This window comes from Scatophagus argus, chromosome 19, assembly GCF_020382885.2.
Source record: "Scatophagus argus isolate fScaArg1 chromosome 19, fScaArg1.pri, whole genome shotgun sequence".
NCBI classification, from domain to species: domain Eukaryota; kingdom Metazoa; phylum Chordata; class Actinopteri; family Scatophagidae; genus Scatophagus; species Scatophagus argus.
The window spans coordinates 15,327,346-15,355,049 of NC_058511.1; the positions used below are offsets into that span (position 1 = coordinate 15,327,346).

General features: G+C 40.3%; 1 protein-coding gene across 1 annotated transcript in view; it reads left to right on the forward strand.

Annotated features, from left to right (window-relative positions):
• Nucleotides 1-16,006: 16,006 nt before the first annotated feature.
• Nucleotides 16,007-27,704, forward strand: part of ptchd4 (patched domain containing 4) — a 30,115-nt gene continuing 18,417 nt past the window's right edge. The window contains exon 1 of the mRNA XM_046373947.1: nt 16,007-17,279. Coding sequence (XP_046229903.1) covers nt 16,680-17,279 — 600 coding nt within the window. The 5' untranslated portion in view covers nt 16,007-16,679. The remainder of the gene's footprint in view (nt 17,280-27,704) is intronic.

Here is a 27,704-nt window from a genome sequence, read left to right on the forward strand (position 1 = left end):
GAACTTTTCTCAAGTGGGCCTACAATGTCCATGCCTATCCTCTCAAAGGGTGTGTCAGTGGTGGGCAAAGACTGTACTTGGGCACGATTCACTCCTTTAGTAGAAGTTAGTTGGCAGGTTTCACAGGAAGCACAGAACTGAGACATCTGAGTGTACATCCCTGGCCAGACAAAATGGCTTTCAATCCTGTTCAGAGTTTTCTGGAAAGCTATGTGACCTCCCCATGGGATTAAATGACCCATCTCCATAACTCTTTGTCTGAACTGTTGTGCCAGTGATAAACCCTCAGTTTTTCCCCTTTTCTGATAGAGAAGACCCTGTTTCACTGGCATCGTCTAAACGGTCTGGGTTATTTTGTTGAACACCCTGCACCTCTGTCACCTTTTCAAATCACTGCTTCAGTATAGTATCTTGTTTTTGCACTGAGCTCAGATCTGGGTTAAACTCAAAATCAAGCAGTTCAGGTGGTTTAGGAGAGCTTTGTGCTCATTGAGTGAACCCTTTAGCTTCTCCTGTTTTCTTTATGCTTTTGATTTGTAAGGTTTAACTGGCCCTGCTTCCCAGTCTACCCCAAAGAAAGGCAACTGTGTGAGGCCTCCCTCTGTACTTTGTGCTCTGGTGATGACATTATATGGTTTTACAGGCCATGTGACTGAATCACTCAGTGGCTCACTGAAATTGGCTACTGAGCTCTGACCCTCATCACTGCTCCTGTCAGGTTTGCATATTGGCTGGGTCATAAGGTCATAGAGTGTGGGTACATCATTGCCTAGAACCACAGTATATGGCAATGTTGGAGCTGATGCCACAGACAACAGAAAAGTCTGCCCTCCCACAGTCAGGTAAACTTCCTCTGCAAGACATGCAGCTTCCTTTGCTGTCTCTGGGTCATGCTCTCTGATCCAGATCTCCAGCTCTGGATGAACCATCCTGAGGAACTGTTCAAGGATAGTAGTCTCTGATAGTGTTTTAACTGTTGATTTCTCTGGCTTAACCCATTTGCAGAAAACGTCTTTCAGACACACATAAAGCTTTCACCAGGCTCAATCTTGAGAGACTGGAATCGTCTACGCTAGGTATTAGGTGTAATTTCATATTTTGTCAGAATTGCTGCTTTAAGATTTTCATATTTTTCTTTCATGTCCATCAGAACACAAACACCTGTGTGAGTGCCTTGCAAGTGAGTGAAGGAACCAGATGCACAGCCCATCCACCTTTAGGCCAACAGCACACACTATATTGCCAAAGGTTTTCACTCACCCATCCAAATAATTTAATTCAGGTGTTCCAATCACTTTCATGGCCACACGTGTATAAAATCAAGCACCTAGGCAAGCAGACTGCTTCTACAAACATTTGTGAAAGAATGGGCCAGTCTCAGGAGCTCAGTGAATTCCAGTGTGGTACTGTCATAGGATGCCACCTGTGCAACAAGTTTGCCAGTTGCCAGGAGAGCCTTACAGAACCTTACTTGTTTGACTGCATTGTGCCAAGTGTGAATTCTGGTGGAGGGGGGATTATGGTGTGGGGTTGTTTTTCAGGAGCTGGGCAGTTTGGGGAAGGCCCCCTCCTGTTCCAACATGACTGTGCACCAGTGCACAAAGCAAGGTCCATAAAGACAAGGATCAGCGAATTTGGTGTGGATGAACTTGACTGGCCTGCACAGAGTCCTGACCTCAACCCAATAGAACACCTTTGCTATGAATTAGAGAGAAGACTGTGAGCCAGGCCTTCTCGTCCAACATCAGTGTCTGAATTTACAAATATGCTTCTAAACACACTCCTAATCCTTGTGGAAAGTCTTCCCAGAAGAGTTGAAGTTGTTATATCTGCAAAGGGTGGGCCGGCATCATATTAAACCCTCTGGACTAAGAATGGAATGTCACTTAAGTTCATATGCGCCTAAAGGCAGATGAGCAAGTACTTTTAGCAATATAAATAGCCAGGAAACCATTCTGGTTTGCATTCTGCAAAATGTGACTGAGAGCACCAGAATGTCCTGGTATTTCTGGTATGCTGCATTTGACCTACTATGTATTGGGACATACTAAATGTAATATTAATATCGGTACTGGAAGGCAGGGAAACATCATCTCTGCATACCACAATAGAAATTTGGGATATTTATTTGCAGAATGACTAAAATGTGAGGAACACAGTTGCAGAGCAGTGCTGATTTAATTAGTCAATAGAATGGTGTGACTTCAAGGCTCTTTAAATAAGAACGTATTAACAACTACCTACCATTCATAACTGTTTCAGGCCCTGACTCACCAACAGTGAGTCAACCTACAAGGACATCTCACCACATTTGTTACTTGACTATAGACAAGGACACTTTGCTTCTTTGTGTCTCAGATCCACCTCCAGCTCTCCCCTGTTGCACTGCACCCAGCTTTCACTGTGTCCCCATATAAAGTCTCGATGGCTCTGTACAGATGTCCTTGTTCATCCACGCCATTAGCCTTCCTGGATTCCCTGCTCTTAGAACACACCACCCTGATCGACCATACCAAGTCCCCCTCCTGTTCTTATTTATTTGGCATTAATAATTCTCTAGACAGAATACTTATCTTCATTTGGAGTTTTAACAAACAGTAAGTGGATGTCATAGCAAACAAGCCCAATGAGCAAAATGTGTCTGATTTTTGCACATATATAAAGCTTCTGAAAACGTGCATAAATAGCTTTTTGTCAAGCCCTTGTATTTTCCATTCATCTCTTTTTCAGGAAACCCCTCTAGATGAGAGACAATCTATTCTTTATTAAGTGTCTTCCTCCTGACTCAGCCATGGATTTATAACCAGAACCCCCTGGAGACAATCAGATGACCTTCACCCAGACAGATTGTTTCAGCTACATGATCAGCACAGGCTACAATGAGTCACTTCCACCAGAGTGACAATGGAAGGCAAGGGGGAGGAGGGTTGTTTTAATGACACAGGAAGAAAGGTACGGAAAAAAGGAGGGCAAAGGCAAGTGTGAGAGATAGAATAATAGGAATACTAGTATATGGGAAAGAAGGAATGGGGAAAAAAGAAAAAAAATCTCATCCCTCTTCTCCATTAAGGCAGCTGCATTATTCACCATCAGACAGAGGGAAGGAAAAAATCCCCAGACAATTAATTATCAACTTCCCACATGTGAGGAAGAAGGAGAAGCACAGATACAAGGGGAAGACCTGGTAAGAACTTTGTGAGCGTGAAGGGGAGGGAGTATTTTTTTCTTAAAAAAAAAAAAGAAAGAGGAAAAACAGATGGAAGAATGAAAAAAAGACAAATAATAATCTCTAATGGCTACAAAATGTTGCATCTTTTTTAAGAATTGGCTTCACCACAACTGACACCTTTCTGTATTCTATATAAGGAACAGTTCAATATGAAACCTCATAAACTGCAAAACATACACAACATATTATTATTAACATATTATTATTATATTATTGTTGTTGTTGTTGTTGTTGGAAAACGTGTGGATTCAGAGTTGTAGCCAGGAATTTAAAAATACTAAGGTCATTATCTCACATGCCACCCAGTGCACTGGCTCACTGATGTGTTTTAATGGTTGGAAAGAGTGCAGATCTACAGCAAAGAGTAATGAGATATTTCAGAGGTACACACACTCAGACAATACTTAACCACGGCATTGTTGTTTTTGATATTTTCATAGGATTTGGTGACAGCTAAAATATACAATATCACTTACCGTTCAGTGAGCAAAAAATAACCTGATAACAGTGTTTGATTCTGATGACTGTGTTTTGAAATTACAGCTTTTATGGAAATAGAAAGACGATGAAAAGTGGAACTAATAGAGGGTTTGAGATGAACAGATGGGATGGAGGTTCTAGTTGAAAAGCAGGAGTAGGTGCAGGTGTAGAGAGATAATCCAGAAGAATGATGGAAGATGGAAGATCCTTGCACAGAGAAATCCCCTTTAGCCTGAAGGGTTATGGTCCCAGAAATGCTGTGTCAGCATAGTGGCGCATCAGCTGGGACAAGTGCCAGTGATTAACGATATTGGGAACGTCAATTTAACGAGCAGCTATATTTTCTGATGAAAACCGCTTTGCAATGCATTCTGGAAGTGGTTAGCTTCTCCATGCAGACATAAGCACCATGTACCTCCAGCCAACACAATCACCACTACCACCAGTGTTATTTATGTACTTCATGGTAGAGAAATATTTCATGACAGTCTGTGTCATAGATCAAGGGTTGTGGATACAGAGGTGCAGTAGTAGATGGAAGAATTAAAATCCAGAGCCCTGGTGTTCTCCATTAGCCCTCTCTGTCTGCACAAACTTCATAATTAAATTTTTTTCAGAAACTTGACTGAATAAACTACCCCATGGATTTTGGGATTTCGACACAGCTTACAGCCTCACAAATTTCCACTTAACAATAACATACTGAGCAGACAGATGAGTATTTCCTGCTTGTAAGAGCAATCGCCACCAAACAAAGCTCTGTCCTTGCAAAGTCCAAGATTCACCTCGTAGTTGTATCTCTCATTGAGATGTACAGGTCATGACACTTCCAGTAGCAATGAAACATATCTTGTGAATACTTCAATATTAATATCAGTGAATACTTCAAAAATCCATAAAATGCTTGCTCACGTACCCTTGCCAAACAATGATATAAATATTAATGCCTTTTAGCTCCACTGTAGTTATGAAAAACCTTTTCTTTCTAGTGTTGAATAGTTTTTCCTCACAGAATGTGTCCTGTCATTTCGATTTGACTAAAGAGTAGGAGAACAGAAGCAAACACAATAGGTAACTCTCAGAGTAATTTATATGAATTGTACCTACCAACTCTGTTATGAAGAAGTCAAGCCCTAAGTCTTGGTCAGCTATGCTGCAGTCACTGTTGAAGTAACACTGTGTATCATATGCAGGCTTCTAGCTTAATCACAACTGCTTTTGACTCTTATGAGCCAATACATAGCTCAAGATCCTGAAGTAGATTGGTTCTGGCAAGTTTCAAGGCTAGTTATTAAAAAAAAGTGTATGGTTTGGGGCTTTGCCATGCAGGCTCTTAGATTTTTTTTTTTACTCAGTGCTCAAGAAGCTTAGGACAGCAAAACCAGTGTGATCTTTAAATGACATCTCCAGCATTTATATAATTAATTCTATATATTATTTTGACTGCATTTGCCTGATTTTATTGCAGTTATTACTGGGACGGCTGTTGCTCCAGGACAATACACCAATTGCAAGATTGGAGGCTCAATCTCCAGCTGCTTGCTGAAGTATCTTTAGGCAAGATAGTTCTTCCATCACACTTCCATCAGTGTGAGTGTTTGTGTGAATGCTTGTGAAATGTGTGTGAAAGCATAGGTCATTTACCACACATTTATTTGTATACACAATTGTTTTTGTTTGTTTGTTTTTAGCAGACTATAGACTTTGTGTGTTGTAGCAGAGGAACATTCTCAGTCATGTGCAATTGTTCAAAAAGCTGGTAAAAATACTTCCACCGCAGCTACATCTGTAACCTACCATTTTCATGTCAAGAGGGGCTGTGTTTTGCTTCAAAAGCATGTATTCCTGTATGTCCTTTTTTAAATTCTTGATAGTAAGAATGCAATGGTAATAAAAAAAAGTAAATGATATCACTTTCCACAACAATGGTTACTGCAATGATGCAAGTAACATTACCTGTAGGTTTACTAAGTTAGAAAATCATCCTACTGTCTTTCAGATTTGCATCTTTATCTGTCGGTATATGTGTGGCTTGTTGTGTGTTCCTGCAAGGGAAAGGCATGAGTACTCTGTGGGCATCAGTATACATCCCATGTATAGCAGTGAAAGATTGGAGAGAGATAATGGTCATGGTTGAAAAAACAAAAACAATCAAAAAAGAACAAAAAAAAAAACACTCGGTCAATCTGACAAAAAATCAACAGCAATTCTGGAACTTTCATACAATCCTTTTCAACAGATGGAGAAGGAGCCCATTCACTACGGTGTAGTAGAGGTTTAGATGTTTACAAGGGGATAAAATGTCTGTTTTCTAATATTCATTCTTTATTAAATTTAAGAAATAGTAGCACATTTCATTGCTAAATAAACTGATCATGAATACTGCTACTGTAGAAGAGTTCTGAAATGTATAATAATAATAACAACAACAACAACAACAACAACAACAATAATAATAATAATAATAATAATAATAATAATAATAATAATGACACAAAAGCAACAGAGCTGAACAACAGCTGCGGTCACCTGAAAGATAACAAACTAAGCTTAGGAATTATTGTTGCACCCGACTGTGGGTGAGTAATTCATGATGCCATTTATGATACTTTGACAAAGCCACCAATGCTCCAGTGTAGTTGTGCAGAAGCTAATAATAAAGCTGTGTTTGTGGTGTGCATTTTCCAGGTATGAATTAATTGGAGGGATTAACAGGAAACCAACTGCTCGAAACAGGGAGTAAAATGTTTGCCACATCCAAGACCCTCTGACTGCATCTTCTCTGAAGGGAACAGCAAATTGGACAGAGCCATTACCAAAAGGGACTTTTGAACTTTCACTGTTGTCCAATGGAAAACCATCCTCTTTCTTCTGACCTTTGAATGTTCACAAAAGATGACTAGCTTATTAGCTATGATAGCTAATTTTTATTTAACCATCCACTATTGAACTGTAAACTGCTTTACACTGTTTCCTGGGAATGAGTAGAAAAACAGAGTTTAAATCTGTAACAACTCATAAATGTTGATCTGTGAATCCCCCACCTACTGTCACCCCTCTGAAAGGAAGAGCTATGGAGCAGAAGCCTGCTGCCAATTAAAAGGACGGACTGACAGGTTGGAGTGTGGCGTGAAATGGGTGGACACGTTGACAGTCGGCTGCTATGGAGGTGAGACTGTGTGCGTGTGTGTGTGTGTGTGTGTCACCACAAGTGCGAGGAGGAGAGGTGACAAGCCCTCCATTCAGGGACTGCCAGTACAACTGATCATAACCTACAAAGAACAGACGGGGAGGACGGTCGGTGCTCGGGGAGTATGACACAGAGGTATGCTTTATCAAGTTGAAAATCCTCCCTGCATGTACTGTATCGCCACCTGCAAGTCCCACTCTCATAAGGACATTGCTCAGTGCTTTCTGTTCTCCCTGCAGGTACACTGATGTGATGTTAGAGCATCAGTGAAGCTAAGGGGCCTGAAAATGCTAACTCTGCACAGGGTTTCCTCCATCCCCCACAAGGCAGTGGTTGACTTCTATTATCTACCTCCCTTTTTCCTACTCCTCTGTCTCTGTGGAATAAAGGCTCTTTTCATGTGGGTGAGTGGTGGAAGAAACCCAGAAGGGTATCTCTAGCTCTCACTTTCTCTCTCCTGCACAACTTTATCTCCTTCGGGGAGTTGTGCGGATTCATAAAACATGTTCTGCATCATCCCGAAATGCAAGCATTGCTGCATGTTCATATGCTACCTACATCAATTATTAACATAGTGCATTTGTGTTTCTACAGCTATTTCTAAATAACAACACAAAGGACAAAGTCGAGCAACAAAGGACACATAATGCTCATTTTAACACATAAAAACTATAACAAAACAATAAATCAGATGTGTGCATGTGTCATTGTTGATTGTGTATATGAACTGAAAAGGCAGTGTCACCAGTTGTTCATCACGTTTTCAAGTGGCTGAAGTAAGGCTGTAATACTCTAAAAGGAAAAAGACTGCTAACTAGCAAATATAACTGTAAATGATGCAAGTTTCCAAAAATCAAAGAAATCAGCTTTGCTTCATTTTTGTTTCTCCAGTGTGTTTTCACACAACACATTTTTCTGAAAAAACTTAGCTCCACATGGCACTTTTTTAAAACTGCACTAACCAAGATTTTTATATTGACAATAGATGGCATGACTGCTCAGAATGTGAGAGGAGTCTCTTGTCGTGATGAACCCACAGAAAACTATCAGCACTATGGAAGATTTTAGCATCTTTCTTTATAGCTTGTTGTGCTGCCTCCATGTTGCCAAGATAATCAATTAATGCAAGTTTAGATACAGGGCTGGAGTCAGGTAGTGTTCAAGTTCAAGACAGCAACTAAGCAACAGTCCAAAGGATCTTGATGAACAGTTGTTTATCCATTCGCAAAGTGCTAGTGTGCAGCTCGTCTCATGATGGCACCACCTCAAGAAGAAGGCACTTCCATTGGTATTTTGGCCTCATTTTTGTACTTTGGGAGGCAGTAGAGAAGCGTCATCCGTCTTTATATATCAATGGGCTAAACACATCCAGACTCAAACTCCATACTTAACACATGAAATTGAAATTGATTTTCTCAATGTCAGACTTGGATAGAAAAGAAGAATAAAAAATATCAATCACTAGTGGGTGAGAAAGATACCAAAAATGATGCTTGTTCTATATGGTGCTTTTTGGATTGTAGACGATAGATGATTATTTAAGTATAGCAGAGTCAATGGTACCCAATTTGGGTTAAGTGGGCTTACTATGAACAGTGGAGGACTCATTAGGGTCTCGTCTGTGGGGAACAGTGGAGTACAAGCAGAATCAATCAGTGACATCCACCAGCAAACCCTCATTATGCAAACTCTGCAGATTTTTTTTTCCTCCAAGTCACATTAATAGGCAGATGAGAAAGTTTTGTCTTTCACTTGTCTCGATTTCTGGAGAATGAATGGCCTGAGAGGCTGCTAAATTTAGCTAAAACTGGATGAAGATGTCTTTCTCTGAAGATTAATGGTCATTAGAGGAGAAGCTGAAGTGAATAAGAGCTTCCAGTGACAAAAGATCTGTGTTTTTGTTCTTGACATAATTAGGTAGAGTCTGCATCTGTGTGCATTTTTGAGGGTATTAACCGTGTCAATCACCCCAATAAAGCAATGACAACACTTGCTATGCACACCTGCAGTGCTCAGTTGGGTGGATTCAGCAGACTTAGATGTGCTGTCATGCAGGAAGGAGGGGACATTCATTAACTGTCACTATTCACCAAAGTTATTGATAGAGCTGAGACAGAAATAGAATCCTGAAAGCTCATTGTGTGCAGGTATTTTTGGGATAAAAATGACATTTTGCTGATGTTCCTTGTGCTGACTGTGAGCTATTTTCAGGGATGCAGATGTCTGTATCCATTTGATTTCAGCCTCTTTTATAAATCACATGCAAATGAATCAAGCATTAAAGGGTTATTTGACAATTAATTCAGTAAAACACAAGTAACTGGACCACAATACTTTGGATTACACATTATATGAAACTGCAGCTAATATACTGTAGAGCTTGCTTATTCTTTTCTTGTTCTAAATGTGGGACTTGAAGCAATTCAGCATATTCAATTAAGTCTGATATACCGGTACTTGCATGTTTCTTGCAGCAGCTGTTTGGTTGTATCCGCATGGTTGAATGCACTTATTGTAAGCCGCTTTGTATAAAAGTGTAAGCCAAATGAATGTAATGCAATGCTCTATAGGGCGTCCTTAAAATGGAGAAAACGCAGTGCAGGGTTCTATAGGCTGACTCACATGCTAAAGTTTCCACAGGTTAAACAACTGATGGCTCTCCCTCAGTTTTTATCACAGAAGTGTAGAAGTTATACTTTACATCTGAGACACATAATGAAACCATTTTTATCTTCACCAGTTTTGATAAATGCATCACCCTGGTGTCCTACCACATGCAGCTGACAATCTATACTGCAACATTCGAACCATTATAAGATTTAATAGAGAAAAGTGGAGAAAAGGAAACATTCGCCCTCCAAATGTAATCCCATTTCTCTATATAACGTGGAAAAATTTCAGGATTTATGACCATGTGTTTGCAGGGTCTGGTGACCACTGGAAAACTGCCATGCTTTGCTGAAACTCCCAGTTGCTGAGTAAACCCATATTCATAAATCCAGTATTTTCAGAGAGGAACTATCACTAATCCAGGGTGTGAGTACCTACAGTATAATAAAAAATCATTTACATGCTGGATGTATGCCCTTGTGGGAATATTCAGACAGAATTCTTAAGAAAGTTCATCCCAATCAGTATCATTTCTCTAATTATAAACTAGGAAGCTACTAATTTTGCCGTGAAGATATGTAGAGTATTTGTGTAACTGAAAAAAGTTAAATGCACTTTTTCCACCGAAAATTACTGTAGTTAAAGGTTGAAATGAGGAGTTCAACTGAGCAACTGAAGCTCTACAGTGAAAAGGGTGATGTAGTTTTTGATAAAATCAATCCTTTAGCATGCAAAACTGTGAATATGAGGCCCAGCTTGAAAATAAATGGATTCCTCCTTCAGGCAAGACATCAAACGCCTACGCTGTTTTCTAGCGTAAAAGGAAGCAGCAGTAAATGTCTAAAATATTAAGCAGTAGCAACAACATTAAGACCCCCAGCCAACATAATGTTCATGTGGCCTGATTAATGCAGAGATACAGAGTGTTCTGTGTGTCAATTCAAGTTCAGTATATAACCTTGTTACACAGGAGTGTAAGTGTCAGAAGAAAAGCACTAAACCTCGACTTTTCTAACTAAATACCTGATACTGATACTAATGCTCGGTGAAAATGCATTACAGAGAAGCAAATTACTTCTCAATAACCTCCTAAAACCATGACATTCTAACTAGCCAGCAGCTATTTAGCCAGCAAGCCCTTTAGCTACAGAAAACATACTTATGTCAACGCTGACTAGGAAAATTCAATCTTTTGTATCATTTATATTTTGAAAAGAGTTCCTTTGTTGTCATCTCAGTTAAGTTGTGTTCCGAAGGGGAAAATTAAGGTTCAGTGCAGCAAATGGGAAAATTATTTTAGCCTCCAGAGGATGTGTGTGTGGGTGTCATCTCATCAGTGCACATTTGTAGATGTATGCTTTAAAATTTGTCTTTATTTGTGCCTGCATATGCATCTGCCCGTGTGATTACTTACATAAAACAGCATTTTAGCATCCTAGTGTAAGGGCTGTCTTGTGTACTGTCTGGTGTGTGTGTGTGTGTGTGTGTCTCTGTGTGTGTCTCTGTGTGTGTGTGCGTGTGTCTTTGTGGAGGGGCTGATGAATGGCTCTGATTAGCACTGAAGACGACACTGGAGCCTTTGGAGCACCCTGCAGGATTACAGGACATCGCAAGCATTTGCCACTCAGGCAGAACATCACTTTTATATAGTGACACACACACACATACATATGAAAATCAGCTGGAAATACGTTATAGATATACAAAGACTGGTACCCTACACTTAATTGAAGTTGTGCATGTTTTACCAAAACATGCCAAATAAATATGGCAAAGGTTGCCAAATATCACTGGTTTATTTTCAGATTCCGGACAAGACTGTAGTTCTGTGGTACATTTGGACAAAGCTTTCAGAATTAGTGGTAATAATCGGTGGTGGATTCAGGCTGTCTGAGGGGCAGGGAAGACAAAAATAAAGAGGGCACCTGCTGTGTGTGGTGGGAGACCAGCATGCAGAAAGTCCATCCATCCATCCACCCATCTGTCCCAACTTAAACCAGGCATAGGCGGGATACACCGTGGACTAGTCGCCAGTCAACTGCAGGGCTGACCATGTAGAAAGTCATGATGCTTTATGGTGAAATAGCATTAAACCCTGGATAAGAGTAAAAGTGTTCTATTATGTGACTCAGATTTATTTCACCTGTGTAATAAAAACATACAGAAAACTATTAACTACTTAACCATTTAGAGACACATGGATGTTAAATAATTTTCTTTACATGTAGGGCAGCTTTTACAGCCCTGAATCACATTTCTTCGCTAGAAGAGCACCCTAGAGGGCACTTTACCATAGAGGCATGGATGGATGAGGCGTTTTTTCAAACATGTGGGCACCAGGGGCACAATTAGCTCCCTTGAATTCACCAGTGGTAACAGTGTTATCAGTGGTGTCTGTCTGCTGTTTGTTTGGTACTATACAGTGGCTTTTAGTGCCTTTTCAGTAAAGAGCAGTAAAGATGCAGCTGGGCAACTAAACAAAGATCTGAAAGATCTCACTCTAAAGCTCTGTAAAGGGGAGATACAGATGCTACACTGTCAAATTTCATAACATTGCTGATTTTGTTACCATAAAAACATTGATTATAGTTGCTTTAATGCCTAAGGTGAGTTTGGGTGTGAATTGTCTGATTGCTGCTTTGGTTCAAGAATAGCTTTTACGGGTTGTGGGTCTGGTGATATATCCAAATTCCAGCAGAACTGTAGCTGTCTCTTGTCTCTGATTTGGCACACTGAAAAAGTTCAAATGAGATATGACAACATGCACAGCTGTTATCTGATGTATTCATTTTATGTCGCTACCAAAGCACACACAGTCCTACTAAGAAAATTCTTGTAGAGATGAAGTTGAATTAGGTTTTTAAGATGTATTTTAAATACTTCTATTTAAAATGACATAGTATGTATTTTTAAATGCTTTTGGTTGTTTCTTCGCAGGACATTATGATTTATGATATATACGACCACAGCCATATTCCCCATTTTAGAGAATCTGCTACTTTTCATTGTATAAAAGAAGGTTATCATGAAACCTTTTTAAGAAAAAATACCAGATTTTTATTTAAATATGATACAAATTTGACACCTTGATGTATAATACCTGCTTATCTAATGACAATATTAACAGTACTATTGAATCTTATAGCTTTTGGGTAAATATTTAATTTGTCTGTGATATTAAACGTGCACTGTGTAATTTGTGATCACTGATGGTGCTATAGACCAACAATGTTATTTGTCCCCAAGATTGTTTGTATATAATGTTTTATTACAATACACACCATGAGCACAGGAGTGACTCAGTACACATTTGTAACTGTAGAGATCATCAGTACATACTGTGTTCCAGTAAAAGAGGACAGGAGGACAATAGGAAAGTGATGTAAACACCACTGGTTCAAAAAAGGCAAGGTAAGAAGTGAATTTGTGAGCCCTTAAAGGAGATATATGTATGAATTTTACAGTGTAGTGATATTTTCTGAAGTTAGCATGCTAACCAGCTAGCCCTGGCCCATTCTGTCTCATAGTACCACTTTGTACCTCAAGAGGTGATAGTGAGTTACTGTTGCATACAGTATGCCCTCAGTGCAAAATCAGAGGATCAAGAAGTGGCACTGCCCCAAGGGTGTCTTCTGAGTACCTGCTCCCAGGAAAATATCATATATCAAAACAGGACTAAACATTAGTGTTGCTTTCCACCACTCAAGACAGCTCTTCCCATTAAAGGGATGAAGTTTGATGATGAACTCAATAATGGGGTCGAGACTGGTAGCTAAACAGGTGTTAAAGGTGGGGTGAGCTATTGTGATGAAAGATTGTTGAGTCTCATTTCCATTTCAACCCACCCTTAATGCTTATGTTGGCTACTTAACAATTGCTTACAAGGCTACTTAAGTGACAGAGTTACAATGTTTGCTAAGTAAGCTGTTTGTTGAAAGAAAGAAAGACCTGTGGGAGGGACTGTGCTGTCACCTGGATATGATGTTTTTTATGGATTTTTCAGTCTGACAAAGGCACTGATGGTGAAACATGCATTTTCTTGTACCTGCAAATTTCCACAGATATTTAATCATTGGATTACACTTTTTATATAACTGGTAAACAACAATGGTCATTTCAGATATTTTAGATATTTTTGCATTCCTGTGCAGCTAACTTCTGAATTTAGATAACGTAATTTTTCCCTTGGCTTGGCTTGGATCCAGAGTCGTGAAAAATTTATGTACAATATCTCAGGGACAGCATCGACCATCAATTACAGTTAAAAGAAAAAACTGTGCTGTACACACTGGTTTACTGCAGAACTCTTTCATAATACTTTCAGGTTACCAGTAGTGACCCTATCCCCACTGATCAGAGACTCTGGTTTCTAAAGGAGGCACTTGGCATCCAATAAGAGGCTAAATGGGATGTGGTCACTGTGTGGCCTTTAATTAAGTCCTTCCAGAGGTGAAGATTTACTGCTCTAAAATGAGAAAGCAATGAGCACACACTATCCTCTTACCCATTTAGAGCAGTAATCCATAAAGTATTTATGTTATTGCAAACTGTGTGTACAGATGCAAATTCATGCATTAGTAAATGCATACAACAGCTATATCACAATGTAGTGTATTTGCAATGGCATGAAAATAAATGGCTGAATTAGAATTTTTTAGGTTAAAGCATTAATATTTGATATACCACTTTTAGAATGCGTTGTGCCCCGTTTCTGAATCTGCATGGCATTGCAAAGGCCAATCAAGATAGATTGGATGGCTGTGCCAGCCATAAACTCTTTGATACCAATGCTCTGAGTCAAGATAAAGGGCTTTTGTAAATGCTACTCCAGCTCAGCTGATAGTGTGCCACAACAGGATGTTGTTTATCTCGAGTCCTCAGTGGTGGAGGCTGCTCTGAAGAATTAGTTTTTGGAATGCTAGGTAGATTGAAACAGAAATGATTTATTCAATGAAAGTGCACAGACATGAATTCTGTAGTGTGCTTTGAATGGGTCTAGTTAGCAGGGTAGGAACTTCGTCATTTAAAACTGCAAATTCATGCAAGCAGCTCCTGACAATCAAAGCAAACAAATAAGAACAAATAACCCTGCTGCATCTTCTGCTCAGGAGGCCTTTTTGGCAGACTGGTGAATAGGGTTTTACTCATGCCAAGAAATTATTCAGGTGTAGAGGTAGCAACTGAACATGCCCTACTTTTTATGCTACTTCACTGCTGCTTCTCCAACAATTAGAGGTGCTGCTTGGAATATCAGGCTCTTAGAAGGCAGGATTAAGGTCTGGGTCATTAACAATGACACCAGTCTCCAACAATTATGTAATGAGATCTTGGTTTGGGCGGATTCTTCACTGAGTTCCTTTGTATACACAGTGGGAAGGGGCTTTGGTGATGATTACCCCTGTAAACCCAGTAGTATACAAATGCTATTTACAGTTTAGCAAGCATGGGTTAATCCTAATCCTGAACTGTAATTGATTTTTCAGTGATGAAATTTTCAGAAGATGTTAGACCAGGATGAGGTTTAATCATTGCCTGTGAAACTGGTCAACGGACAGGCAGCTACTCAAATGAAACTTTTCCCCTTAGTAAGCAGATTTTAAGAGGACTGATAAGAAAACCTACTTATCCCAAGGCTGAATTGCCAACTGAGCAAAGAGGAAAATAGCCTTGAGATCCCAGACCCTCAGGGGGTCCCAAAGGCATCACCTTGACTGCGATGCATATTTTGTTGGCAGTGTGAATCACTGAAGCACAATAAAAACTGAAATGGTAATAGGATTAAGGTAGCTCCTAAATTTTTGCCTGATGTCATGTCCCTGTCCTGCTATGGGGTCCTGTGTCAAAATCTAATCTAAGGATGTGTTTAGGGACTAGACATCAGAATATCGTTCTTTTTTGAATCTGTCTCTCACAGCTCAAACAGTGTCTTTTCTATGAGACTGTGTCAATTTGAAGAAGATGCCGCTCCGTGAGCTCAGTGCTGCCACTGGTGGTGGACCATGGCCACTGATGATGAGTCAGGCTGAAATGCACCGGGTTCAAAAAAATCTCTTCTCAGTACCAATGTTGCTGACTTCTATAACAGGATCAACAACGATGTGACTCAAGGTCAAATGTGTATTGGAAAATACAGTTTGTCTGCTGTCACGGCCACATGACCTTGCTCATCAGAATGGTCGCCAAATGCACAGCATCATGTTCAATCACATAACATTCTCACACTGGCGACAGATAGCCAGGGAACTGTGTCAGAAAGAAGCTAGAGGCTGCCATGTTCATGCACCTGCTCTAATTCACTTAGTGACACAGGCGCAGTTCATGGAATGCAGTATCCACTTAAAAAAAGGCACTTCAGTCACAGAAGAGGTAATGACTAGGCTTTAGAGGATATGTGTGTGAGTGTGTGTGTGGAATAATCACCCAGTGACAAGCCACTTAAACGATAATGCTATTTTTGACAGACACACCAGGGGGTCTGTATTGCCTGGTCCTGTCACACCAACCTGCTTGGCCTGTACAAACCACTCAGCGTGAAGCACAACACGAGCTGGGTTTTCCCCATTCATGAAGCCAACACTGACTCATCCCTGTGAGTGCTCTTGGTCATTCAGCCACCTGCAGGAACATTTTACAACTCTCATGTTGCCTGTTGCCTCCACTGCTCCTAAAATAACCAGGCACCATCACAACCCCAAACCCTCTTCCTCCTCCTCCTTCTCCCTCCACCTCTGGCCCTCCCTCCCCCATCAACCCCGCCACATGGTTACAGTTAAGTACATAAATCAGGCGCCACCGCTGGTGTGAGCGCTGTGGAGGCAGACAAGAGGCACACATGCACTTCACGCCGCCGCGGCTTGTCGCTGCAGCCGGTGCAGCGAAGGAGACTCGCCGCTTTTTCCATCACACGGAGGCGGAATGGCTTGAGAGCAGACAACACGGACTCGTCCCGATCGGCTGATGCACGATGATTTTCTGACTGTCTGCCTGTCTCTGTGTGTCCGTCCGTCTTGCCGCGAATTGCTGCAGTGCTGTTTTTCCAGGTGTTTTGTGTGTGTGTGTGTGTCTGTGTGTGTGAGTGTGTGTGCGTGCGTGTGTGTGCATGGTGGTGTTGTAGTCTGGTGTAATTCTCTTACGAATTGAACTAAGCCGGGGAACGGAGTCTGATGTCACATGTGCTTCATCGGAGGAGACGGGGCATCTGCAAGCTGGATTTTGTGGAGGATGCTGCGGCAAGTGATACACAGAGGGCTCAAGGCTTCGTTCTACTGGCTGGGCTTATTCGTTAGCAGACATCCCGTTTTCTTCCTCACTGTCCCCGCGGTCCTCACCATCATTTTCGGATCTACCGTGCTGAGCCGATTCAAGCCGGAGACCGACCTGGAGGTGCTGGTCGCCCCTACTCACAGCCTCGCCAAGATCGAGCGGAGTCTCGCCAACAGCCTGTTTTCCATCGACCAGTCGAAGCACAAGCTGTACTCGGATTTGCACACCCCGGGCAGATATGGCAGGCTGATCCTGCTGACCAAGTCCGGGGGGAACATCCTGGAGCTGGCCGACCAGGTCCTGCAGGTCCACAAGCAGGTGTTGGATTTGCGCGTCAATTACAAGGGATTCAATTACACGTTCGCGCACCTTTGCGTCTTGAGCCACAGGGACAAGCGCTGCCTCCTGGATGATATCATCACCATCTTCGAAGATATCAGGCAGGCTGTGCTTTCCAACAGCACTTTCCATAAGGTGCCCGTGAGCTACCCAAACACAACACTGAAGGTGAGATTTTACTGCACACTGCAGCTGCTCTTACATGCATGTCAGCCAGGCATGTACCCACTACACCCCTCTTCCCGCGCCCCCCCCCCCCCCCCCCCCCCCCAAAAAATCCCTCTCTATTAGAGCCGTGGTGACAGTGCAGCAGCAGTCAGCATGTGAATAGCTGGAGCAGGCTGGCCCTCCGAGCTTGCCATAATTTCTGAATGAACGCAGAGGGCTTGTATTCGCTCAGGCTGTGATGTGGGGCTGCAGATTGCTACATATATCAGCCAGAAAGGGAACCCTCTCCACGAATTGATTGGCTGCATGTAGCGCCTCTCTTCTAACACAACACACACACACACACACACGGATATCCTGTCTTTTTTCTGATGCAGTGTTTCCCCTCTCGCCTTTGCTTGGCCACGCATGCAGCATGACATGGGTCCAGCTGCTAATAGACTCTCAGGTATCCTGTTTGCTTGGATCTTCCTCTCGGCCACTCAGTGGGGTCTGCATGCATATGCAGCCGTATCAGTCACACATGAGCTTTTAGCAGGAGTTACACACAACCAAACACAAGATGCCGCATGTAGACATACAGGTGCACCTTCAGCACCAAATTTAGCACCACAGATCTGAAATCAGATGTGCTCTGCAGATGGAGCCTGGTGCTGTTTGTCTGTCACTGAAAAGCTGTTGCACACGTGCTTATCCATTTTTCTGTGTTAAAACAGATTGCACCAATTGTCACCACTGTCACACCACAAGACGTGCAGTGCAAGGGTGTAGAAGATGCATGATGTGTGCTTTTTGTGAGGAGATAAAGCATTTTGATCTTTCTGTATGGCCTAGAGGTGCATTCACAGTATCATTCAGATGTTGTAATACATGTGCATAAGCACACACATATTCACAATTTCAGCTGGCTTATTCAACACTTGATTATAAAGTCTACTGCCTTTTCCCTGTCTGCCATACGCACACTGTGGGCTCAGGCTGACACATGCACATATTCAATGGATCACGAGCCTGCTTCCCAGCATGGCTGGGTTGTAACTTCCATTGAGAGCTGCCACAGCAGTGTGAGCCATCCAAGCAGCATCAGTGTCTGAACGCAGTAGTGAGGCCATTCATTGTTTTGTTGCAGTCTCTTTGGCTCCTCATATTCAGGTTAAGAGACACAGACTGAGAGTAGTTTTGTTTTGGGTGACAAGTTGGAGTTAAATATGGCTTGTCCACAACAGGGCTGATAATTCTATTTTATTTACTTTAATTTTATTTTAAAGCAATATAGCATTGTTAATAGGTAAAACAAAATGATTTTATCGTTATTATCATTATTACTGTTGAGTGAAAACCATGTACAGTATTTTCAAACTTGCTGGATTTGACTTTTTATGACAAACAAGTGTCCTTTAATAGGTTCAGACAGACAAAGCATTTAAATGTAGTGTCACACAAACCCAACACAGTGCAGTGTTTCTTAGCCTATAAAAAGTTGGAGATACATGGTTTTACAGGACATCAACAGTATTCAAATCTCACAGAGCTGCAGACATTTTGACTTGTCATAGCACAAGTGGAATTAATACCATTAATGATGGCTCACTTGTGTCCGCAGTGAGCTATATTCCAGTGAGCCTGCAGGAAAAATAAAATGACCTCGTCGAAGTGGAATGCAACCATCAGTGAAGTCATTAACTATGGGCTTTTCAGCCATGACACGTGTTATGACAAGTTATATTGCTTTACTGTGTCACAATACTCAGAAAGCTGCACAGTTTGTGAGCATCCAGCTTGTATTTAATGCAAAGAGAAAGTAGAAGCACACCATTAAGAGTGAACCTGACTCATCACAGAAAGACTCCAGGAATCCAGTAGTACAACCATGTATGCAGTAGTATTTCTTTTTCACTTGAGCTTTTTGTGCCTCTTTGTGTCTTTCCCACATTGTCATTTGGCTTTCTGACTCGTAAAGGGTTAATTCACCTAAAAATACAAATACATTTTCTCATCTGGCCTAAACCTCTGCTGCTGGCCCAAAAAGGTGAAGAGAAGGAAGTTTTGTCTGAGGTCCTGAGTCCGTGAGCTTACGTAACAAGTTGACAGTGAGGTCTGTGATTGATCTTGAACAGAACATTTTTATTTAAGATTCAATTCTTTGAATCTTTTCTAGCAAAAAAATGCCAAGCATTTGCGGTTTCAGTTTCTCATTAGTAAGAATGCCTTGCTCTTTGTTTTATATCACAGTAAAAACTATCTGAAGAAGAAACTGAGATGTCCACTATTTTTGTACGTTCAAATAATCAACTGAGAAAATAATACTGAAAGTGATCAACTACTTATGAGTAACAAAAATAACTATAATGGCTGTGACTAACAGTTATTTTCATTGTTGACTGAACTGCGAATTCTTTTATGACTAATGATTATGACTTAATGTCATCCTGTGAGTGCACACACTGCGTACTGACCTGTCATACTGTATACAGTATGCCTGTATGTACTCAGGCACACTCACATTAAAATGAACTCTTCTCCAATATGAGTTACAGTACTTCTGTTCTTGAAGGTTGATGTGACCTCCTTCCTCTCTGGCTCTCCTCACTGTTCACCAGGCACTCTGCACCCTCCATGTTCCTGAATCCTCCTTCTCTCTGTCTGCCTCTCTGACGAGCCGTCTCGGCTAATTCATTTGCCTGACTTCTTATGCCTCATCCTCCTCTTTGATGTCACAAACAGGGTTTATTTCTGTGCTTGTTATACAGATGTAGTCTTCATAAAAAGTCCTACTTTTTTGCTGAGCTCTGTTCCCAGGAGAAAATGCTTAAAATATATATTCTTTGTTTTATTCTGTCTGCTGTTGTTTTCAGTTGTGTAATCTCTTTAAACTGTCAGTTATTTAGAGAAATACATCAAAGATGTTGAAAAAGAAAAGATAGGACAAATGGAGCTTTATGAACAATTTGCCAGTGCCAGCATATTAATGAGAATTACAGTATATCAAATATAGAAATGGATATCAATGTAAACATTCTCAAAAAGACAAAACAAGCAGGACTTTAAGGAAATATGGGATGTGGTAAGTATGAAAAACACCTGCCAGCTCTTGTATTGTGGTTTCATCCTACATTCATACAACCTGCAACTACATCTCCGTGCTAATGATGTCCGATGCTTAATTAGAGCTTGCTGATTGTTGGTTGAAGTGCCAAAATTGTTACAGCAACTGCGTGGACATATGGCATCGTTGCTATGTTATTATCTGCTGATAGCCAGTAGGACCAAATATGTGAGGATCAGGGCATAACTTTCTCAGGTCATACAAATATGGACTTCTGTTGACCAGTTAGTGAGATCTTATTGTGTTAACTTGTGTTGTAGTTGAAGCTCAGATCAACTGTGGTAAACCATTTTTTCCCACCCCTGTTACTACAAGATCTCTCATTGTTTTTTTATAGTATCTGTAGGTTTACAGGTGACTTCTGAGTAATATAGCCAGATGCTGGCTTTTTAAGACTGGTAGTGATATTGAGATCCAGTAATAATGTATCAACCACAGGCACACAACATGGAAAAGATTTTAAGTAGCTTTAGTTCTGAAGTTATTAGCCGTGCTAGTTGAATGACAAAGGAGACAGCACTGGTTAGCTGGCTGGTCAGTCAGTCCACCACGTTAACCCAAACTGCAATGCCTCACCAACAATACGGATTACCGTAAAATTTGGTACTAACAGTGATGTTTTCTTAAGAAATACTTTTACTATACTATTTTAGTGGACACACACACACGCACACACAGTGTCTTGTTTCTGTCACTTTTGAGGACATTACATAGACTTACATTCATTTCCTGGAGGCTTAACCACCACCTAACCATAACAATAAACATTCCTTGCCTAATCCTAACCCTTACCTTAACCTAACCTTAAAGCAAGTCTTCACCCTAATATTTAATGATTTGCATTGTGGGGACTTGCAAGTAAGGTGAGTCCTCACAATGTGACTGTGTAAACAGATTTTTGGCCCCGCAACTACAGGAAGTTCTAGTCTACAGAAAGGTTGAACTAACAGTCAAAAAATATATTCTGTTTACAATGTTATAAAACAAATTAAAAAAAAAAGCAGGATAGCATAAAACCAGAGACTGTTTGATATTTTGGCTTAAATTGTAGTCAACTGAAATATTTGTTGGTAAATCATCTACCCATTAATTGATTAATGGAGTGGTCTAACAAATATTTGCCGATCAAATTCTAGTGAGTGATAAACAGAACATCTTGTCCATCATTAGCACATTGGAAGAAGAAGAAGTTTTAATCTTTCCTACAAAGCACTGATTGACTCAGTTGTTTCTCAGGCCAGATGAGCACTGCACCAAAAGTATTTGAATCACTAAAGAAAGTGAAGATAACTAGATATGCAGTATACGTTACAGGCTGAGAACATTATCTTCAGACAATATCATTTAATGGATATCTCAAGATAATGGACTTTAACATAAATGAGGACTACATGATTGTATTTTATGATCACATGGTTGTGATCAGGATTGAGATTTGTCTTGCCCAGTCTATCACCTCAAAATGATGAGATAATGTTGCTATCTTGTGACATAAGGGAACTTATAACAGAGTACTGTAAGTCTGGCTGCTCTGAGCTTCTGTAGGTAAAAGCTGTAATGGTTTAAATGGATTCATGTAAAAAGGCAGGGGTGTGCTCTTCTGCATTCTGTTATTCTAACACTAATAATATTGTGTTTGACAAGATTAAGCGTCTTGTTCCGCTCGTAAGAGGACAGTGAAATTGAGTGTGGTATTGAATTAAGTTATTGGGTAGTTTAGGTAGTATGATGCATGTCAGTGTCAAGCTAAGGTCATTGTTTGTTTTACACCCCCATTCTCTTTAATAAATCATAAAATTGGAGGTGAGCGGCAGCTGTGAAAAAGCAGGAAAACAACTGATGTGCGGAAGGTCTTTGACAGTTTAAATGCAGCAGGAGAAGGGCTATGATTGGAGGATGGGAGAATAGACAAGGGACATGAATTGGCTGATGGGGTTAGCTATATGTGCGTCAATAATTGGCTTGCCCTAGGGACATGGTGATAAAGCCAATACAGTCAATACAGTTCTCAGGTGTCTCCTAAAAGTGCATTAAAATCCTTCGTCAAGAATTTCACCATTGGATAGATTTTTTTTTAATGTTAACAATTTGCTTGGAGTCATTAAGTTGGAGAACATAATTATGTAAAATAAAAACACGGTATGTATGTTATATCCCGGTAACTTCCATTTTCCCTTGATTAATTCCTGAAAAGAGTCTATTTCCATGCAATCGCTCTTTCTCTTATGAATTATAGAGAGTAGTGCAATGGAGATGGCATTGTAAGATGTGTTATTGAAAAGGAGAAGATCTGAGCTGAGCTGTTTCCACTTTCGATAATTGCTATGGAGAAAAGTAGCTCACGCTGACCAATCACAGTCCACAACTTTGAAATTATGCTATAATCCCTTATAGGACAAATATTCACATTTCTTCAGTTCTGTCTTAAAACAATACTGTCAAGGTTGAAAAACTGAAAAGTCTTGTGGTGGTATTGGTTGTTCTGTTGTTTCCATTTTGTGTCTCCAGCCATGATTCAATGTCTGTGGAAGCACAAAAGGCATAGATTAATCATAAGAAGTCTAACTTTTGAAGGCACATACTTAATCTGTCTAATTCAGACTGAGCTGAAGCCTCATTTCGGCTTTAGTCAAATTCTGACATTAAGTTTTGCACAGGATAAGGACTGTGGATTTTGTATCCCATCACTTACACTGAAAGTGAAACCAAAAATACCCATTAATGTAAATATAAATACCCATCAGCAATTGCATATTAATGTGCTTTAATGGTTAACATTCTTATGATTTTGGTTTTTCTGTTTGAACGTGTTCATGAAAGCAGGATCCTCCACCTCTTCCACCTGTCACCTTCATCTAATCTCAGTAAGCTCGAGTGGTGTCACTTCCTCCTTTTTCACACATCACTCAACTTCTCACAGATATCACACATACGCACATTTTGCTTTATGTGTGGTGCTCCTTCCCCCAACTACACAACGCACACACTGAGAGCTATATTTTCTCTTTGCCAAGAGGTGCCAGAACCAGGAATAGAAAACAAAGCTTGGCTCAACCGAACATCTTATAGAAATTGTTGCCCTGATTATGTCTCATTATTCACCATGTTAGAACTTAAAAGGTATGCACATATTTCAGCTCTGTATGCAGTGTACACATGTGTCAGCTAAGTGGTGAATACAAAAGTTTATAGATAAGTTGTGACTGTTGAGATTCATTTGAAGTGCTTTAGTGAATTTGGAAAATCGGCATGGTAGATTGATTTGAGTTTTGCGCAGTTATACAAGTGAAATTAAAGCTAAAGCTTTCTGAGTTCCCTAAGCAATTACTGAGTGATTATGTTGCATAAACACACTTGTACACCATCATGAAATGACAAATCTGAAGCACTGAGTGGGAGTGTTTTCAGAGTAATGATGTAGAATAAAAATATGTGTGCAGATCTTGCTTAATGAATTTATATATTATAAATTGTCCGACTCTAATAGGAAACCTGGCTGTTGACCTATGAATGTTAGCAGTTATGTGTTTTCAGGATGCAGTGTCCACCTTCAGTGATTTGTCCTGTTGCCTACATAATGCCATATAAATAGCTCATCCATCTTTTTTCTTTGTACTGAATTGTTTACAGAAATTGAACCAAATAATCATGGGGATTCATTTATCTGGAAGCAAAAGATTTATATCAAGCTCCCTGCTGTGAAACAACATATTGTGGCTGCTTGATTGTGCTGCATTATTGTGTTCATCACCAGATAAATCATATCTACAATAAGCTGCGAATTAACAGTGACATTGTTCTGGTTCCAACATATCAGTGTCACGCAGGAATTCAAATTCACATTACAGTATTGTTTGGGTTTGTCTTACATTCATGATTAAATGGCCTGGCAGAAATATTTATGTCAGGGGTTTTAAGATATTGCATACAATTAGATAATATATACAAAAAGATCAGGTGAATAAGCACATAGCTTCGATGTATATGCATGATTGCATGTAGCAGTATTCAGTCATTCACCCAGCTGGCCACCAGTATCAGTGAAAGTTGAAGCTGTTGTGGAAGTATTTTAAGATAAAGAAACACTGTTTGTCTTGGTTAGTTGTGCACTAACTAATCTTTAACAGTAACTCCTTGAATTGTATCACTGCTTGAGTCAGGATGAGGTTGTTTGCATCAAAACCCCTGAAATGGAGCCATTTTCAGCTTAGCCATGATAGTAGTCTCGTTATTTCCTGGTTAACAGTTAATGCTAAAGAAACATACAAAAAACCTGTTTTGTGCAGTCTCATATCAAAATCCAATCATGTTTTCTACCTGTAATACAAATTATAGCGTGCTCACATTGGCTTGAACCAGCCAGTTCCAACCGGTAATATGACATTCAGTCATCAATCAGTCTTCAGCTTTTAGCAGCACTGTGCAAAGATTTCATGTCAGGTATGACTGCTGGAGCACTGTGTTTCTAGTGGCAGGCTGCAGTTACTATTGCATAAAAACACAGCTTCACTGATTTGGGTGAAACTGGATCAGGACAAAAGATATTCTCTCTGTGTTTCCTCATGAATGGTTTCCTCATGAGGTGTTTTCCATCCATCCATTTTCTATACCGTTTATCCGTCAGGCTTGCATTGGGGCTGGAGCCTATCCCAGCCGACTATGGGCGAGAGGTGCAGTCCACCCTGGACTGGTCGCCAGTCAATCGCAGGGCCGACACACAAAGACAGACAACCACACACTCTCACACTCACACCTAGGGGCAATGTAGAGTAGCCAATTAACCTAATGTGCATGTTTTTGGGATTGTAGGAGGAAGTATTCCGGAGTACCTGGAGAAAACCACATAAAAGGGTCCAGACTGGGATTCGAATCTGGAACCCTCTTGCTATGAGGCGACAGTGCTAACCACTGCAATGAAGTGTTTTACTTATTGCTAAAGTAACTGCTAATTGCTGCTAACAGTGACAGGCTCAGGAGTCTCCCTGTGAACATGACCCAACCAGGATCACACTTACCCTCTGAGAATTACGGAACCCACTTTGACGACGGGGAATCCTGCAGCTGCAGGTGGTTTTCCTGATGGGCAAATAACTTTAAGGTTACTTGCTGGTGTAGCTGCTGTTACACAGTTATTTTGACTAGCCACGAAGCTAGTTTTAGCGGTCTTACTCGCTGATCAGCTCTGGGATGTTAGGAACCACTCTCACAGCTTAAAAGCCAACTAGGTACTCTTGTCCCTGTCAACAAACTGGCTTCCTGTTGGGTGTCAAATGTTGTTTTGTGCAACTCAGGGTATGTTTGGCAAGCCATTTTAACATTCAGTAACCTTTGACACTGTTCATCGGGAGCCCACAGTCAGACCGAGTAGCTGGTTGGACATTGAGTTGCATGGTGTGAGTGTAACTCACAGTGCTAACACTGTTGGCTGCTGAAGTCTCTCCCTGGCTGCACATTTTTACTGGAAACATGTAACTATACAGGAGCAAACAGCACTCCTCTCTTGGTTTCATGGGAAGTTCCATTATATTCCTTTATTTAACAACTGATTTTACTCAAAACTAGCACATCACTTGGTTAACAGCTTCTTCCCCAGGGGTGTCTCCTTACTGAACTCAGCCCCCCACTAACAACCTCACCCTACACCACACTATCCTAACTGAGTACTACGTACTGAGTGTTGCACCAGTTCCTCTACCTCACTGTTAATATAGTTAGCCTACTGCCTATCGCTGTATACACTATATTGTCAATTGCACTAGTGATTTATAGCTTAATATAACCTCTGTAAATATCATTTGTAAATTGTGTTATAGTTTCTGCCTACACTGGATGCACATTAAAGCACATATCGATCTGTATAGTATGTTCATAGTACTTAGAAACCCTGTATATTATGACAACTACCTGTATATCATGTTTATAGTATATCTGTAGCATAGACACCTGTTCATACTGTAAATTACTGTATACCTGGCACTTACTGCTTATTGCACTTCTGGTTAGATGCCAAACTGCGTTTCGTTGCATTGTACTTGTACATTTGTAATAACAATAAAGTTGAATCTAATCTAATCTAATCTAACCCAATGAATTAATGAATAAAAAAAAACTGACTGATGGAGTTGTGAGACTAAAATATTACAAACTAGTGAACATGTTAAAGAGTAACCACAGTGTTATGAGAGTCTTCAGATATTTGAGCTAACAATTAAAAAGGATTGTAGAAGTAAGTTTCTTCAGATTTCCAGGGTGTCATTAAACATGTTGTGTTTAGATGATGTGAAGCCTGTCAGTCATTCCAGCTACTTGAGTGAGATAACATACCTTAGTGTGTTTAGTGTGTTTTGTAGTTGTCTATGCCCTACAGTCACCAGTGGGCTGTTGCTCGTAAATTCAACAAAAACACATAACATCTTACTATCAATAGCTTAGTTCAACATGATTAAGAGTCCATATATATTCCCATACAGATGTGTACACAGACTGCTATGGACACCACAGATGCCTAGCAGTTGTATTTATGCTATACATTCTCGAGAGTGTGTTTCACACATGTACTGATTTTTTCATAGCTTGTTGTATCGTACAGGTCATAAAAAAATGGATGTATGTGGACACTTACATGCTCACAGACGCTGAAAGTATAATTGTAGCTTAATGTTACAGACAACAGTATTCTTATATGTCTATTTTTTATTGTTTTAGTTTGTCACACCTTACTTACGACATCCTTTGGTCAACGTCTTTGTTTTTACTGTTGCTAACAGTCTTCTATTAAATATGACAACTTGTTCAACTTGTAATTTGTGGCATAATTCTTAAATATGAGGTTGTGCCAGTATTAACCTTATTTTACTACAATGATGTACTTCCTGACAGACTGACAGACCCATTTTTATTGTCCCAGCTGCCTTATTGAACTATTCGCTGCTCTGCAGCTCTTATACAATTACATTATCTTCAAATTCTTGTCACTGTAATGTCTTCCGTGTTATATAATTAAATTAATTTAGTCATTACAGTGGAGCAACAGATCAACCTTCGCAGCCATGTCTGTCCACAGCTGTAAAGTTCAAGTTAAATGGTAAATCAACACTGAAGCAAGTAGGGCAGAAACTGCTGCTGCACTGCTCTCCGGGGGTGGAACTAGTATTTTGTACAGCTGGCTGCTGCCCAACCACTAGTGGCAAAGAAAGTTTTTGCTCTCTGCTGTCAGGACCAAATAAATAGTAACTGGTTTCAAGTCAATGGGTGTTGCCAGAAGCATTGTAAACAGATTGAATGGTGCATTTCTGTGGAAAAAAATGTATCCTTTCTTG